This window comes from Barbus barbus, assembly GCF_936440315.1.
Source record: "Barbus barbus genome assembly, chromosome: 47".
Lineage (NCBI taxonomy): Eukaryota > Metazoa > Chordata > Actinopteri > Cypriniformes > Cyprinidae > Barbus > Barbus barbus.
This window is the reverse complement of record NC_136725.1, coordinates 20,753,151-20,768,632: the sequence shown is the minus strand read 5'-3', so window position 1 is coordinate 20,768,632 and position 15,482 is coordinate 20,753,151. Positions and strand designations below refer to the sequence as shown.

Genomic DNA, 15,482 nt, shown 5'->3' with positions numbered 1-15,482 from the left:
AAAGGGCCACTCACTGCAGACTGATCTTGAGACATGATCCCTGTAAAGGCAGTGACTCACTCCAGCCCCACTGCAAGAACCAGATAACAGCCCACCCTATTACATTCAGGGGTCAGAGAGGTAAAACCGCAGGGACTGCAAGAAGTGTCCACATGAGACAGAGAAATATGACAGTTATTAAAGAAATTAGTCTGGAATTGTGTTTGGGGTTTCAAAACTGTGCATGTTTCAAATTCAATACAATTGCAAATTATATCATTTGCGTAACAATTCGGGTGAAAAGTTTACATTTACACAAAAATCTGTCTCTTTATACATGTATACGGTGGCCGAGAGAGCTCAACACGCTGCAACTTCAGAAAACACATGCAAACAGGAAAAGCACCAGCAAATCAAGAAAACATTTTCATCAATTTGACAGAGGTGCAACACAAACAAATTTTATTTGCAGCGCGTTTCTTTGTTTGGTTGTGTTGTGAGCATTTGCAGCGCGTGTTGTTAAATTGATGAAGTTGTTTTCTTAATTTGCAGCGCGTTGAGCTCTCTCGGCCACATGGCCAATGTTATAAATATCTGACTAAAATGTCACTAAAAATGAGAAAATAGTCTTTATTTACAAATTTTCTAAATCCTACAGCGATTTATTTATTTTTAGGTTTAAATAGCTGTAGGCTGTAGCATCGTTTTTCAGAAACTTTGTATATGTGAGCTTAGCATGTTTCCTAAATATCTGCAAACATATTTTATGCTTTAAAAATATAACGTCTCAAGTTACGTATGTAACCATGGTTCCCTGAAGGGAACGAGACGCTGCGTCGAAACGCATATGGGAACGCCTTCAGCGTGACCAGGCTCTGAATATGATGTGTAATCAGTCAAACAAGAGCGAGGCGTCACGGGCGGGGTGACGTCACGACCAAGAAGCATATAAGCACGTGCGGCGGAGCCGGCTTCAGCTTCAAGTCATGAAGCAAGCGCTGGCAGGGATGCCGGAAGTGTGGCAACGTGACGCAGCGTCTCGTTCCCTTCAGGGAACAATGGTTACATACGTAACCTGAGACGTTCCCTTCCAGGAACTTCGAGCTGCGTTGAAACGCATATGGGAACGAGATACCAACGCCGCCAGACTGACAAGTCCCTGCCTGGTGTCAGGACGAAAGGACAGAGGAGCCGGGAGTGGCTCGGATGTCGAGGTCATAGAACCTAACGAAAGTCAGGGGCGTGGACCACCCAGCTGCGTTGCAGATGTCCTGCATGGAACACCTGCCCAGAAGGCCTTGGAGGCCGCCACACCTCGGGTTGAGTGCGCTCTGACTCCCACCGGCGGGGGGAGCTCAGAGGCCTCGTATGCCAAAGCCATGGCACCCACAATCCACCTACTAAGAGAGGGCTTCGTAGCAGGAAGACCCCTCCTAGGCGGACCATAGCACACGGGCAGCTGGTCCGACTTTCTCCACAGGGAGGACCTGTGGATGTATGCGTCCAATGGGCTCGAAAGGTGCATTGCACAGAGCCTCCAGAACCACAGCCAGATCCCACGTAGGGACGAGATCGTACCGGAGGCCTCAGCCTCAGCGCACCGCGGAGGAAACGTGTAACTAGGGGGTGTCTACCCACTGACTGGCCACCAATAAGGGCGTGGTATGACGAAATAGCTGCCACGTAGACCTTAACAGTGGAATGGGTTACCCCTGCGGAGAAACGGGCCTGCAGGAACTCCAGTACTGCACCAATGGGGCAGTTGACTGGGTCGAGCTGGCGGTCCCCGCACCAAGAAGTGAAGAGCCTCCACTTCAAGGCGTACAGTTTCCTCGTAGAGGGAGCTCTGGATTGGAGAATGGTCTCGACAACCTCGGTTGACAGACCGGAAGCTATGAGCTGTGCCCCCTCAGGGGCCACACCCACAGCTTCCATAACTCCGGGCGAGGGTGCACCTCGGTGCCCCCGGCCTGTGAGAGGAGGTCCCTCCTGACGGGCACTTCCCACGGAGTGCCGTCGAGGAGAGATATCAGGTCCGAGAACCATACTCGGCCCGGCCAGAACGGTGCTACTAACAGTAGACTGACCTCGTCCCGGCGCACTCTCGCCAGAACTCCAGGGAGCAGAGCGATCGGGGGGAAGGCGTACAGACGGAGCCTCGGCCATGTCTATACCATAGCGTCCAGTCCCGGAGGAGCTGGAGGAACCAGAGGGGACATTGCGCTGACTCTCGAGTGGCGAAGAGGTCCACCTGTGCCTGGCCAAAACCTTCCACATCTGCTTCACCCCTCGGGGTGAAGCATCCATACCCCGGGCCTCGGCCCCTGTCTCGTAAGGACGCCTGCTCCCACATAAAGATGCCCAGGAATGTGCACAGCTCTCAGTGATAGGAGCTTGCCCTGGGACCACACAAGGATCTGGTGTGCCAGCTTATACAAGGGGCGCGACCGCAGACCTCCTTGGTGGTTGATGTAAGAGACCACTGCCGTGCTGTCGGTGCGCACCAGCACGTGGTGATCTCTTAGGTCTGGGAGGAAGTGCTTGAGCGCACGGAACACAACTAGGATCTCTAGCTGGTTGATATGCCACATCAGGTGGCGACCACTCCACAGACCGTGGGCAGGGTGGCCACTCATGACCGCACCCCAACCGGTGAGGGAAGCGTCCGTCGCTAGCGAGACGCGGCGACAAGGAGCTCCCAGCACCGGGCCCCGGGACAAGAACCAAGGATTCCTCCACATGTCTAAGGCACGGACAGCGGCGTGACACTTTGACAGCGCGGAGCGAGTCTCCCCTCAGGGAGACCCCCTTGGTCTTGAGCCACCACTGTAGGGGCCTCATGTACAGCAGGCCAGAAGGAATCACGCTGGACGCAGCTGCCATGAGCCCAAGCAGTCTCTGAAACTGCTTGACAGTGAATGGCTGGCCTTCTCACACTCTCTCGACTCGATCCGAGCAGGGGTCAAACGAGCCTGCATCGTGGTCGAATCCCACACTACACCTGGATAAGTGGTTCTCTGAGCTGGAGAAAGCACACTTTCCTTGGCGTTTAGTCTTAACCCCCCAAATCTTTCATGTGGGCGAGAACGACACCTCGATGCCGAATCGCCGCCCGCTCTAATTGAGCGAGGATCGACCAATCGTCGATATAATTGAGTATGCGGATGCCCTGCAGTCGCAACGGGACCAGTGCCGCATCCACACACTTGGTGAAAGTGCGGGGTGAGAGTGCTAGGCCGAGGGGAAGAACCCGATACTGATACGCTTTGCCCCCGAAAGCGAACCTCAGGAACTCCCTGTGAGAGGGAAGGATGGGTACATGGAAATAGACATCTTTGAGGTCTGTCGTGACAAATCATTCCTCGGACCTGATTTGAGACACGATCTGCCTGACAGTGAGCATCTTGAACTTCAGCTTTCTGGCTGAGCGGTTCAGAAGACTCAAATCCAGTATGGGCCTCAGCCCCACATCCTTCTTTGGAACAATGAAGTACAGGCTGTAGCAGCCGGCGTGGACTTCGTGAGGAGGAACCAACTCGATGGCTTCCTTCCTCAGCAAAGTATCGACTTCCTGTTCCAAGACCAGAGCCTGCTCGGGGCGGACCGTAGTCACACAGACCCCTTTGAACAGCGGAGGTGGCCCATCGAACTGGATGGAATAGCCAGCCTCTACCGTCCGCAGGACGCAAAGAGACACATTTGGCAGTCGCTGCCAGGCTGCCAAACGATCTACTAAGGGAATCAGTCTCTCGAGACTGACCTCTGGTGTTAGAGAAGCGGCCAGACCGCTGCCTCGCTGCGGCGCACCGGCAGGAGACACATAATCTGGCGGCCAAGGCGAGTTTCTCAGGCCCGCTGAAATCACAGGCGGAAGAACCTGAGAGTAATACTCGCTGGGACCTGCTGTGCCCTGGAACTGCAGGGTTGACAGACAAATCCCCGGAGGGCACCGAGGGGAGACGGTCACCGTGTGCCGCGGTGTAAGCCGCTCCACCCCAGTAGGGGTCGTCCTCCGTAGTCCTGGGGCTCACCTGTCAGGACCTCTGAACGAACCAGACCCTGCAAGGCAGGACCCAAAGAGACACATTCGGCAGCTCGCTGCCCAATGATCTTCTAAGGGAATCAGTCTCTCGAGACTGACCTCTGGGTTCAGAGAAGCGGCCAGACCGCTGTCTCGATGCGGCGCACCGGAATGAGACGCGTAATCTGGCAGCTGAGGCGAGAAATACAAACCTGAGAAATATACTCGCTGGGACCGGCTGTGCCCTGGAACAGCGGCAGGCTCAGCAGACAAGTCCCTGGAGGGCACCGAGGTGAAGTGGTCACCGAGTGCCGCGGTGCAAGCCACTTCACCCCAGTAGGGGTCGCCCTCCGCGGTCCTGGGGCTCGCCCGTCAGGACCTTTTGCGCGAGGAGCTGGTATGCGGAGGAGGCTGCGCCCGCCCAGCAGCCACCTGAGTTTAGAGAGCGCGCATACCCTCTGCCCACCAAAGATGTTGTAAGAGCAGGAGCCTTCAAAGGCGATGCCGTAGAGCATACATGTCAAACTCAGGCCGTCTAATTTTATTTGGCCCGCGAGATCATATCCAATAATGTATTAGAGCTGGCCCGCCGCGCCAGTATATAGCGCATGCACCGCTAAGCGGCAGCCACGGGGCGATTCCACCGCTTGCCGTGTCCCGTCCCGTGTGAAAGGGCCTTTAGACTACGAATCCCAGAATGCTTTGCTAACGCGTTGCCGCCGGCCCGTCAGTCTCTAGACCGCACACCTCCTCCTCTGTGTTACAACGCATTAGCAAAGCTACGAGTCACCTCACTCAAATTTATTTAACCGTTTGCGGTTGACGTGAAGAGCGCACCGCAATCTCCAAATGGAGCTGATTGAGCTCCAGTGTAGTGACGCGCTCAAGTCAAAGTACGACTCCGTCGGTGCTGCGCAGTTCCCACGCTTCCTCCCCGACACTCTGCCCCAACTCCGAGCCCAAGATGCTCAAATGCTCTCTATGTTCGGCAGCACATATTTATGTGAACAACTCTTCTCTTTGATGAAGATGAGCAAAACACCACACAGGAGTCGTCTCACTGACGAACACCTTCATTCAGTCCTGAGAATTTCCTCAGCTCAGAGCTTGACCTCAGACTTTGATGAACTTGCCTCTAAGAAGAGATGCCAAGTATCGGGCTTGGACCCATGTGGAGCAGAGTAGGCTAAATCACAGTATAGCAAAAACTGAGCTTGGATGAATGTTTTCTTAATGACTCAAAGTTAAAATATTGGATTTTCATTGAAAGAAATTGTTGCTTTTGGCTGTTGGATTGTAACAAAGGAGCTTGAAATCTATAGTTATAGAGACAGTATTATTTATTTTAAATGCTATTTCTATTTGTTTATGCTTGTTCTGGATTCAATGTTTGAGCAAAACTAAAATCTATTTTCATATGAAAAGGTTTTTATATTGTTGTTTTATGTTGTTATATGCATGTCAATTTTTTTTTATTTCTTTATTTTTACTTACTTACTTTCGCTTTGGACAAAAGCGTCTGCTAAATGACAAAAGTAAAAAGTAAGTAAGTAAGTAAAGTAAGTTTAACATTACATATCTCAAAAGAAAACAAAACATGCAGAATTGCATTGCAATTTTTCAATAAATATTGAGTTTGGCCCGCGACCTTGTCCTAATTTTTAATTTTGGCCCACTGTGAATTTGAGTTTGACACCACTGCCGTAGAGGGAGACAGATAGCTCGCAAGCGTCTGTTCAACCCGCGGCATCGCCGCATACCCGCGCTCATTCAGTTCCCGCGGGAACGAATGGCCGGGACGAAAAGATTTCACCCGCGATCTCGACACCTCGGTGAGGAGATCGGGGAAAACGGAAGGCTCCTGTGTAGAAGTAGCTCTCTGGGGCGAGAGAGGCGGCGAAACCTCGTCAACGCTCGTCACATCAACCTCCTCGGAGGAAGAGAGACGAAGCATTGAGCCCTCGTCTCGGGGGGAAGAGACAGCTTCCGAACCGAGAGACGGGGCGCCAGATCAGGCGCGGGAGGAGATAGGGACATGCCCGTCTGACTCTCGCCAGCCAGATCAGCCTTTTTCTTTTATTTTTTTTTCTCTCTGCAAGCCCCGCGAGCGCAGACGCCGCTCTGCCTTTTTTTTCTCTCTGATTTAAAGGCAGAAGCGGGACCGGCTTTATTCATTTTAAATGCTTGTGCAAACACTGCAGCTTACAAAGCTCATAGTTATATCATATTGGGGTGACAGAGGCGGCGAAACCTCGTGAACGCTCGTCACATCAACCTCCTCAGAGGAAGAGAGACGAAGCATTGAGCCCTCGTCTCGGGGGAAGAGACAGCTTCCACACCGAGACGGGGCGCCAGATCAGGCGCGGGAGGAGATAAGGACATGCCCGTCTCACACTCGCCAGCCAGATCAGCCTGCGAGCCCCACGAGTGCAGCCGCCGCTCTGCCTCGGCAGCAGCGGGACCGGCACCGCGTGGGGAGCTCGCGAAGGCTCCCTTCTCGAAGAGAGCCCTCCGGGTGCGGAGACCGATTTTGCGTGCTTCGCACCCAGGCAGACCACGCACAAATCGTGTGTGTCCTCGCTCGTGATATAGCGAGGGCAAGGATGCACACACGACTCAAAACGTGGTCTGAAAGCTTCACCCCTGAGCTTGCCCTTGGCTTTGGCATGATACTGAATGCTTTCCACTTAAAACTAGGACAAACAACAGTAAATAAGACTGACACACACAGAGCGCTTCGCTGAATGACAAAAAGCTGAAGCTGGCTCCGCTGCACGTGCTTATATGCTTCCTGGTCGTGACGTCACCCCGCCCGTGACGCCTCGCCCTTGTTTGACTGATTACACATCATATTCAGAGCCTGGTCACGCTGAAGGCGTTCCCATATGCGTTTCGACGCAGCTCGAAGTTCCTGGAAGGGAACATACAGCACCTTTAAAATTATATTTTGTAAAGTCACAAAAATACAAAACAGCTTTTTTATTTATTTAAGCACTGTCTAAATAACTGCCTGTTTAAATGAAACCATGAAGAAGAGATATTATTGTAGCTTAAGTGCTTAATTACTTCACTATTTCAGACTTAATCTTATTAACTTAAATTTGTACTGAGGTCATGCATAAAAAGTTCTGGATGAATTAATGACCTACTCCAGTTTAAGGAAGAATGTCCACAATTGGGTTATGAAAGTAAATTCCTCAACAGAGAGGTTTTTTGGTGTTTTGTCTAGTTAAGCAATCCCCATTCACTCGCTTCAACAAATATTGGGGCTAGAATGTCCAGAATTTCTGTGTTTATGAAACTTCCACATTTAGCTTCTGCAAAATGCTGGTATAAAATGTTAACCGCGGCTGCACTGCCACTTTTTGTCAGGAGAACACATAAAACAGCTCATATGCATATTTACTATTTTAAGACAATATGTGACCCTGGACCACAAAACTAGTCATAAGTGTCAATATTTCAAATTGAGATTTATACATCATCTGAAAGCTGAATAAATAAGCTTTCCATTGATGTATGGTTTGGTAATATTTGGCTGAGATACAACTATTTGAAAATCTGGAATCTGAGGGTGCACAAAAAATCTAAATATTGAGAAAATCGCCTTTAAAGTTGTCCAAATGAAGTTCTTAGCAATGCATATTACTAATCAAAAATTAAGTTTTAATATATTTACAGTAGGACATTTACAAAATATCTTCATGGAACATGATCTTTACTTAATATCCTAATGATTTGTGGCATAAAAGAAAAATGGATCATTTTGACCCATACAATGTAATTTTATGTTCAAAATGTCTCATTGTCAAATGATTTAAAGTTCTGTGCCAATTTATACATAAGTATATTTGGGGTGCATGGATTCAGCTAATAAAACATGATTTAAAAATGTATTGATTTATCAATAAAGTGGCAACATAACATCAAAGTGCACAAAAAAAAAAAAAAAAAAGCAACATCAATGCTTACAGCATAAGTTAACTGCATTTATGGGTAAGATGAATGTAAACGATTATTACCTGTATCAATTCATTAGTGTTATTTTGGTGTCTCCATTTAGTGCCTTAAGTTGTGTTAATGCAGTTCTTTTATGCTTGTTCTTTTTGTGCGGTGACTTATTTGTTAGTGCACTTTGGTACTCGGTTGTCACTTTATATGATAATCTTATAATAATAATCATCCTGTAGTTAATCAACAACACAACACCAAGTTAAATCCATATCTTTGGTTTATTTTAATATAAGATACAAAATAAGTACAGTGTAAAATAATTTTGATTTAAAAAATAATTTAAAATAAATATTAAACTTAATTAAAAAATTAAATTAAAAGCACATAGGTACATAATGTTCATACTTAAGGAATTCAACATGAATTTACCATTCCCAACACAAACCTTACACATATATTTGAGAAAAAAAAAAAAAAAAAGACATATACATAAACTCATTCAGGTTTGTAACATGTTTGAATAGATCCAGATTATAAACTGTACATGGTACATACTCTCTGGAAATGTGTTTATGGATCAAATCTGATTCTTAGCTCAGGATTACTTGTTGATCCTCAAGTGTGAAGTTTGTGGTTTGGTCCGTTGGCACCTGGTTCATTTCCACCCTCTTCCAGTCATCAAAAGCTGTGGTAATGAACCATCCAGGAAATTTAACAGATTCAAAAGTGCTGTAAGCCGTGCCAGTCTCTTTTCTGAAGAAGAGGAGGCTGTCGTACTCGTTCGGGTCATTGGCTCTAATGGTGTCCAGGGGGCCATTGACCTCCTAAAACAATTAAAAAGGGCTTTGAATCCTCGTTTTATAATGTGGAAAACATTTTTTGGGGAAATTTAATGTGTTTGTGGTGCACGAACCTTCAAGAGCAGGACGGGGGAAGGACCACCAGACTGAGAGCAAGCAATGTAGAGGTTGCTGTTGGAAATTCCCAGGCACACAGGCTGGCCGTTATTTTGTGGGACACTCGTTACGTACGTTGACATACTGAATCGAACTGAGAGAAACAGAAAACGTGTAGGGGGTTATGTCAAAAGGACATTTCTGAAGTCATGCATTTGAATGTGAAAGCTTGTGTTAAAGATTTACCTTTGTATTGAATGGTTCCTGCACTCAGAGTCACAGCCTTCAAATGAAGATCCTCATTGGTTAGTTTGTTGCTCTGCACCAGAGTCTTTTTGTACTTATCATAAACGGTGCACTGCAGGGTCCGGCTGGTCTTACAGTAAATCGGTGTCACATTAAGCGGCTTCACTAGACGCTCTGTGGAAATAAAAAGACAGTGAACATCAATCAAAAGAGAACAAATGTCTAAACATTGTGGCAGTCAAATTTCCTTTTAAGTCAATTAATATACTTGGTTTGATATTGCAGATTCATATTAATATTATAGCGATTTGACAAACCAGCTAGACACCTTTGTATTATGTTTAAAATCTTGTGTCAAATTGACCCAAATTAGATTGACCCAATTAGAACACATCAAAAATCAGGTAATATTAGTACATTTAAACCCTTGTGCTGTGCAGAGAATCCTTGACCTAATTTGATGTTCCCCGTCAAAAAATACCAACCTGCTCATGCTATATTATAATCAAAATCTTGGATTCAAAAGTTTGTTTTCTTTCAATTTCTGTAGATATGAGCATCTGCGAGATGCTTAAATGTAACTAAACACCCTTCTTTGAAGATGCATCAAAATATATATATGACCCTGGAGCACAAAACCAGTCTGAAGTCGCTGGGGTATATTTGTAGCAATAGCCAAAAATACATTATATGAGTCAAAATTATAGGTTTTTCTTCTATGCCAAAAATCATTAGGATATTAAGTAAACATCATGTTCCATGAAGATATTTTGTAAATTTACTACCATAAATATATCAAAACTTAATTTTTGGTTAGTAATATGCATTGCTAAGAACTTCATTTGAACAACTTTAAAGACAATTTTCTCAATATTTAGATTTTTTTGCATCCTCAGATTCCAGATTTTCAAATAGTTGTATCTCAGACAAATATTGTCCTATTCTAACAAATCAATGGAAAGCTTATTTATTCAGCTTTCAGATGATGTATAAATATCAATTTTGAAAAAAATGACCCTTGTGATTGGTTTTGTGGTCCAGGGACACATATTTATATATTAAAATATAATATGAAGAAAAATCTAGGTTAACCAGTATTTCCGCCAACTCAAGAATCTGGGTCAAGCTGACCAGCATAATATAATGGTTAAGGTGGTCAGTATGGTTCATTGCTGGTGCTTCCAGCTCTTACCATCTTGACCAACTATCAAACCAGCTTTTAGCTGCTTAAAAGTTTGCTAAAGGTACCTTCGATCACGTTCTCCAAGAAGAAGTTGAGCAGCGCATCTTCACAAAACTTGCCAGAAGACATTTCTTTGATGTGCTTCAACCTTTCCACAGCAATGATGATGTTCACCACCCGCCTCATGCTGTGAGGATGCGGAGACAGCTCCAGCTTGATGTCTTGATTCATGTCGCAAATCTGGAGAAAATAAACTATGTTTTAGAAGACTTCATAGTAATCAGAACATATGCACGAGCATATTTAACAGCAGCTCACCATGGCTAGATCTGGGCAGTCCCGTTCATCAAAGCCAGAAATGTCAGGATACATCATGTCTGTCTTGAGCGCACTGTTTAAGAAATGAACAAAATGTATCATTAAAGGAGTTTTAGGCAAACTAATCCAAAGCTAATTAAGGACATCATTTACAGACTTTATGTTAAATGCATCATCTAGACGAGAGCTAGGCTATTTGATAATGCATTGATTAATGTAATATATATATTAAAAAAAAACAAGCCATACTTACTTTGAAGGAAAAAAACGGTGTCCTTGACATGCCATCGTACTAAAATAAAGCATAAAACTACACAGTGAGAAAATGACTTTCAATCACGGCTCAGGTGAAAGTAGATAGTAGTTACTGGGTTGGTTAAACCGTTGTTTCTCTTCTGAGAGTCCTCTGTTGAATGTGTTTGTGGACAAGTAGCCAGTGGCTTTTGTACATCTACAGCGGGGATTTTCCCAAAAGAGGTTCTTGCTGCAGCCTGTAGCACCATGACGTAATAGCTCAGATCCAAAACGTAGTGGATGTTTTATGCGCATGCGCTGTATAGGTCTCGAATAAATTCATATTTGTATTTACATTTAATCATTTTGCAGAAGCTTTTATCCAAAGCGACTTAGTCTAAGTGAAGTCTAACGCAGTACATGTAGCAATTAAGGGTTTTTGAGCTACATTACAATGTTAAAACTTTAATGTCTATCAGCATTAACATAACTTTAGTGTGAGGCTAGAACAAAACCCAAAAACAGGAACAAAGGAGTAAACGAGATAATTAGCATTAATCATTAACTAAACAAGGACAGGAACTACCAAATAAGGGCAAAACAGAACTGAAAGGAAACTGCTGTATCCTGTAACATGATATCTCAAATTTTGTTATGTTTTTATTGTGTTAATTAGCTGTTTTCCTAGTCAAAATAACCCAACTGCAGTTTGATTGAGATTAATTGGAACGCACAATGAAAAAAATAATTTCTGAGAATTGTTAAAAACATAATAATGAACTCGTCATATGCAGATGTTACACTGTAAATAGCTAATTATAAAGAGATGCCTTTTTGATTGTACCCGTCATGTTTATTTAAATCTCATAGGGGATATTAAATTAATGCCGATCCATTTTGTTTATATAGCTATTACAAACATTTTCAATAGGCAAATATATATATATTTTTAAAACCCATTAAATTTATAAGACTTTACCTCGCTAATAACTCCTCAGTCAGGTAACATACATGTTTTATTAGTTGCTTTTCACACATGGTCTGATACAAAACACTCAAAAACACACAGAGAGAGAGAGAGAGCTCTAGTAATGGATGGTGTCTTTAGCCATTAGATCTGTCTCCAGGGGTTTAAATTGCATATGAATAACACACAAAAAAATAGAAATTGTAATCCTTGTTACCTTGTCTCTGACCGCGTGTGTATTTATTTGTAGGACATAGGATTGACTTGATTTTATACGATATAAAAAAAGATATCTGCATATTTTAGTAGGCCTATAACTTTTATACTATAGCACAGAGAGTGAGAATGAAAAATAATATTTGATTAACTATAACTATAAGACTGTTATGAAAAAACAAACAAAAAACAAGACAATAAAACCCATTTTTTCATAAAGAACAAACTAAATTGTAATTAGTAGACTTGTATTTCCAAAACGAAGCAAACTAATAAAAAATAAACTCCTTCATTCAAAACTACTAAAAGTTTCAATAGCCTGCACTACTGGTTTAAAATCACAGTATCCTATAATTTGTGTAAGTCTGTGAAACACAGCTCTGATGATGATGATGATGACTCGGCATTCACTTAATTACAAATCAGGTTGAAATGTTTTGGCTGTCCTAAAGTATCACAAAAGGAAAAAAGTCATTAAATGTTAAAATGCTTGAAAAAATACTGGCATGAGAAGTTTGGCATTGTATTTTATTATTACTTCTTAAAAAAAAAAAAGCAAAGAAAAAAAAAGCAGAGAAGCATTAGTTTTTTGTAAGTTAAAAAAAGGCATTTGTTTGTGCAAGGCCTATATATTCTATTAGTATATAATAGTAATAATTAGTATATACTTATTACTTATTTGTATTAGTATTTTTGCATGAGGCATCCAGTAACATAACAATAGTTTTGTCAAAATTATTAAATAAACAGCTTATTACAGGTTTTCCGGAAATACATTACAAAACAATCAAAACAACAAAGCTAAAATATAAACCAATTGTTGTGTAGCTACGTAGTTGGTTTTTTTGTGGTCATTTTTGTGGTTTCCGTCTGCTTTTGCAATACTATGATGCAACTTAAGTTTTAGTTTGTAGGAAGGAATTCACAAAAAGTATCCGAATTTGCAACACTTTTGAACTACACGTGAGACTAAGATGTTTTTGAAACTGAAACATTAATTTTACGAAAATATAACCCATGTGACAACTAGCCCCATTCTCCACTGGCACCAATCTGTGGCTAAATGTATACACACAGCTTATACACTCATCTTTGAGATTTACTTGTACTTGAAAGAAGTTTAAGACAATTTCTTACTTACAGCGTTGTTAAGTCTCCATGCAGTTTGAGTACTGGATGCTTTCTGTTTCTTGAGACCCAGTATTTCATTGTAAAAGGCTGCTTCTTGAACCAGTCGAATAATAAAGAGTTCTGCCTCTCTCCTTTCCTCTAGACGTAGTTTCAGAAGATCTGGATTCAAGACCTTTGGCTTCTTTCACACACCGTTTAAGTCTGGCAATGGCCTTCACCATTTTGGTCCAATCAGAGAACTTAAGAAGGCGTTTCAACAATGATTTTCCTTCTCTTGTGTAGGTACTAAGAACTTGACCCTTACGAGGCTCTGGATCATTGCTCATGGTTACATCTCCCACCTTAACTTCCTCCCATCCTTCTGCCACAAGAAGTTTGGTCCTGTGAGCCAGCTGGACGCTACCAATTGTTCTAAGACCTCTGGAGGGAGAATCAGCAGGATACTCGTCATAACATCTTGTAAGAAATCATTAGAGGAGAATTCAGCCAACATTAATAAGAGACTTCCACTTCTCATAACTTGCTCTGAATCACTGTTCATACCTTTCCAATATCTCCTCGTGCAGTTTCTAAATACTGTTTGTGCTGTGAGGAGCAGTCGTCTGCGTATGCTAAAAGGGCCACTCACTGCAGACTGATCTTGAGACATGATCCCTGTAAAGGCAGTGACTCACTCCAGCCCCACTGCAAGAACCAGATAACAGCCCACCCTATTACATTCAGGGGTCAGAGAGGTAAAACCGCAGGGACTGCAAGAAGTGTCCACATGAGACAGAGAAATATGACAGTTATTAAAGAAATTAGTCTGGAATTGTGTTTGGGGTACAAAACTGTGCATGCTTCAAATTCAATACAATTGCAAATTATATCATTTGCGTAACAATTCGGGTGAAAAGTTTACATTTACACAAAAATACATGTCTCTTTATACATGTATACGGTGGCCGAGAGAGCTCAACACGCTGCAACTTCAGAAAACACATGCAAACAGGAAAAGCACCAGCAAATCAAGAAAACATTTTCATCAATTTGACAGAGGTGCAACACAAACAAATAAAGAATTTTATTTGCAGCGCGTTTCTTTGTTTGGTTGTGTTGTGAGTATTTGCAGCGCGTGTTGTTAAATTGATGAAGTTGTTTTCTTAATTTGCAGCGCGTTGATATCTCTCGGCGACATTGCTAATGTTATAAATATCTGAATAAAATGTCACTAAAAATGAGAAAATAGTCTTTACACATTTAGCTTCTGCAAAATGCTGGTATAAAATGTTAACCGCGGCTGCACTGCCACTTTTTGTCAGGAGAACACATAAAACAGCTCATATGCATATTTACTATTTGAAGACAATATGTGACCCTGGACCACAAAACTAGTCATAAGTGTCAATATTTCAAATTGAGATTTATACATCATCTGAAAGCTGAATAAATAAGCTTTCCATTTATATATGGTTTGGTAATATTTGTCCGATATACGATTATTTGAAAATCTGGAATCTGAGGGTGCACAAAAAATCTAAATATTGAGAAAATGTCCTTTAAAGTTGTTCAAATGAAGTTCTTAGCAATGCATATAACTAATCAAAAATTAAGTTTTAATATATTTACAGTAGGAAATTTACTAAATATCTTCATGGAACATGATGTTTACTTAATATCCTAATGATTTTTGGCATAAAAGAAAAATGGATAATTTTGACCCATACAATGTATTGTTGGCTATTGCTACAAATATACCCCAGCGACTTCAGACTGCTTTTGTGCTCCAGGGTCATATATTACTGTATTCTCATGAAGACTCTTTTTGGTCAGACAATAGATACAATCAGTTAGGATTTCAGTAAGTAACAGGAAATTGTGACACAAAACACATAAGCAAGAGTGTCCCCACCCACAAATCCAGTTTACCCCGGACTTTCTCATCCTGCAATGCCGTGACTGAATCTTTCTAGGTGTGTTGTACAAGGATGTGTGTAACCGTTTTTGCATCATTAGGATAATTATCTTAGATTACATAGGCTAGTTACATCATAGACTCAAATTTTTGTGTCATATTGTCTTGTATTACAGAGATCTGAATGGGTGTTTGAAGGAAGAAAGAGGGATAAAATAATATAAGCTATAATATTTTATATAAACGTTACTGTTGCAGTTGTTTAAATCAAATAAGTCTTGATGATATAACGATGTACACTACCGTTTAAAAGTTTGGGGTCAGGAAGATTTTTATTTATTTATTTTTTTAAAGAACGATGCATTCCATTGATCAAACATGTCAGTAAGACAAAACGTTTTCTACAAAATTTGAGATAAATGAAATGATTCCATAAAAAAAAG

General features: G+C 42.6%; 1 protein-coding gene and 1 long non-coding RNA gene across 2 annotated transcripts; both read right to left on the bottom strand.

Moving 5' to 3' along the window:
- Positions 1-8,544: 8,544 nt before the first annotated feature.
- LOC306866247 (interleukin-1 beta-like) lies at positions 8,545-10,415 on the bottom strand (the record flags this gene model as incomplete). The annotated part of the gene is made up of 4 exons (XM_079411343.1): positions 10,345-10,415; positions 9,097-9,270; positions 8,868-9,004; positions 8,545-8,778 (listed from the first exon to the last, which is right to left on the bottom strand). The coding sequence occupies exons 1-4, from the start codon at positions 10,406-10,408 to the stop codon at positions 8,545-8,547; spliced, it is 609 nt and encodes a 202-aa protein (XP_079267469.1). The 5' UTR covers positions 10,409-10,415.
- A 40-nt stretch (positions 10,416-10,455) lies between these two features.
- On the bottom strand, positions 10,456-10,942 carry LOC306865593. Its single transcript, XR_013783880.1, has 3 exons — positions 10,851-10,942; positions 10,598-10,670; positions 10,456-10,519 (listed from the first exon to the last, which is right to left on the bottom strand). It is a non-coding gene; the product is annotated as an uncharacterized lncRNA (long non-coding RNA).
- Positions 10,943-15,482: the final 4,540 nt, after the last annotated feature.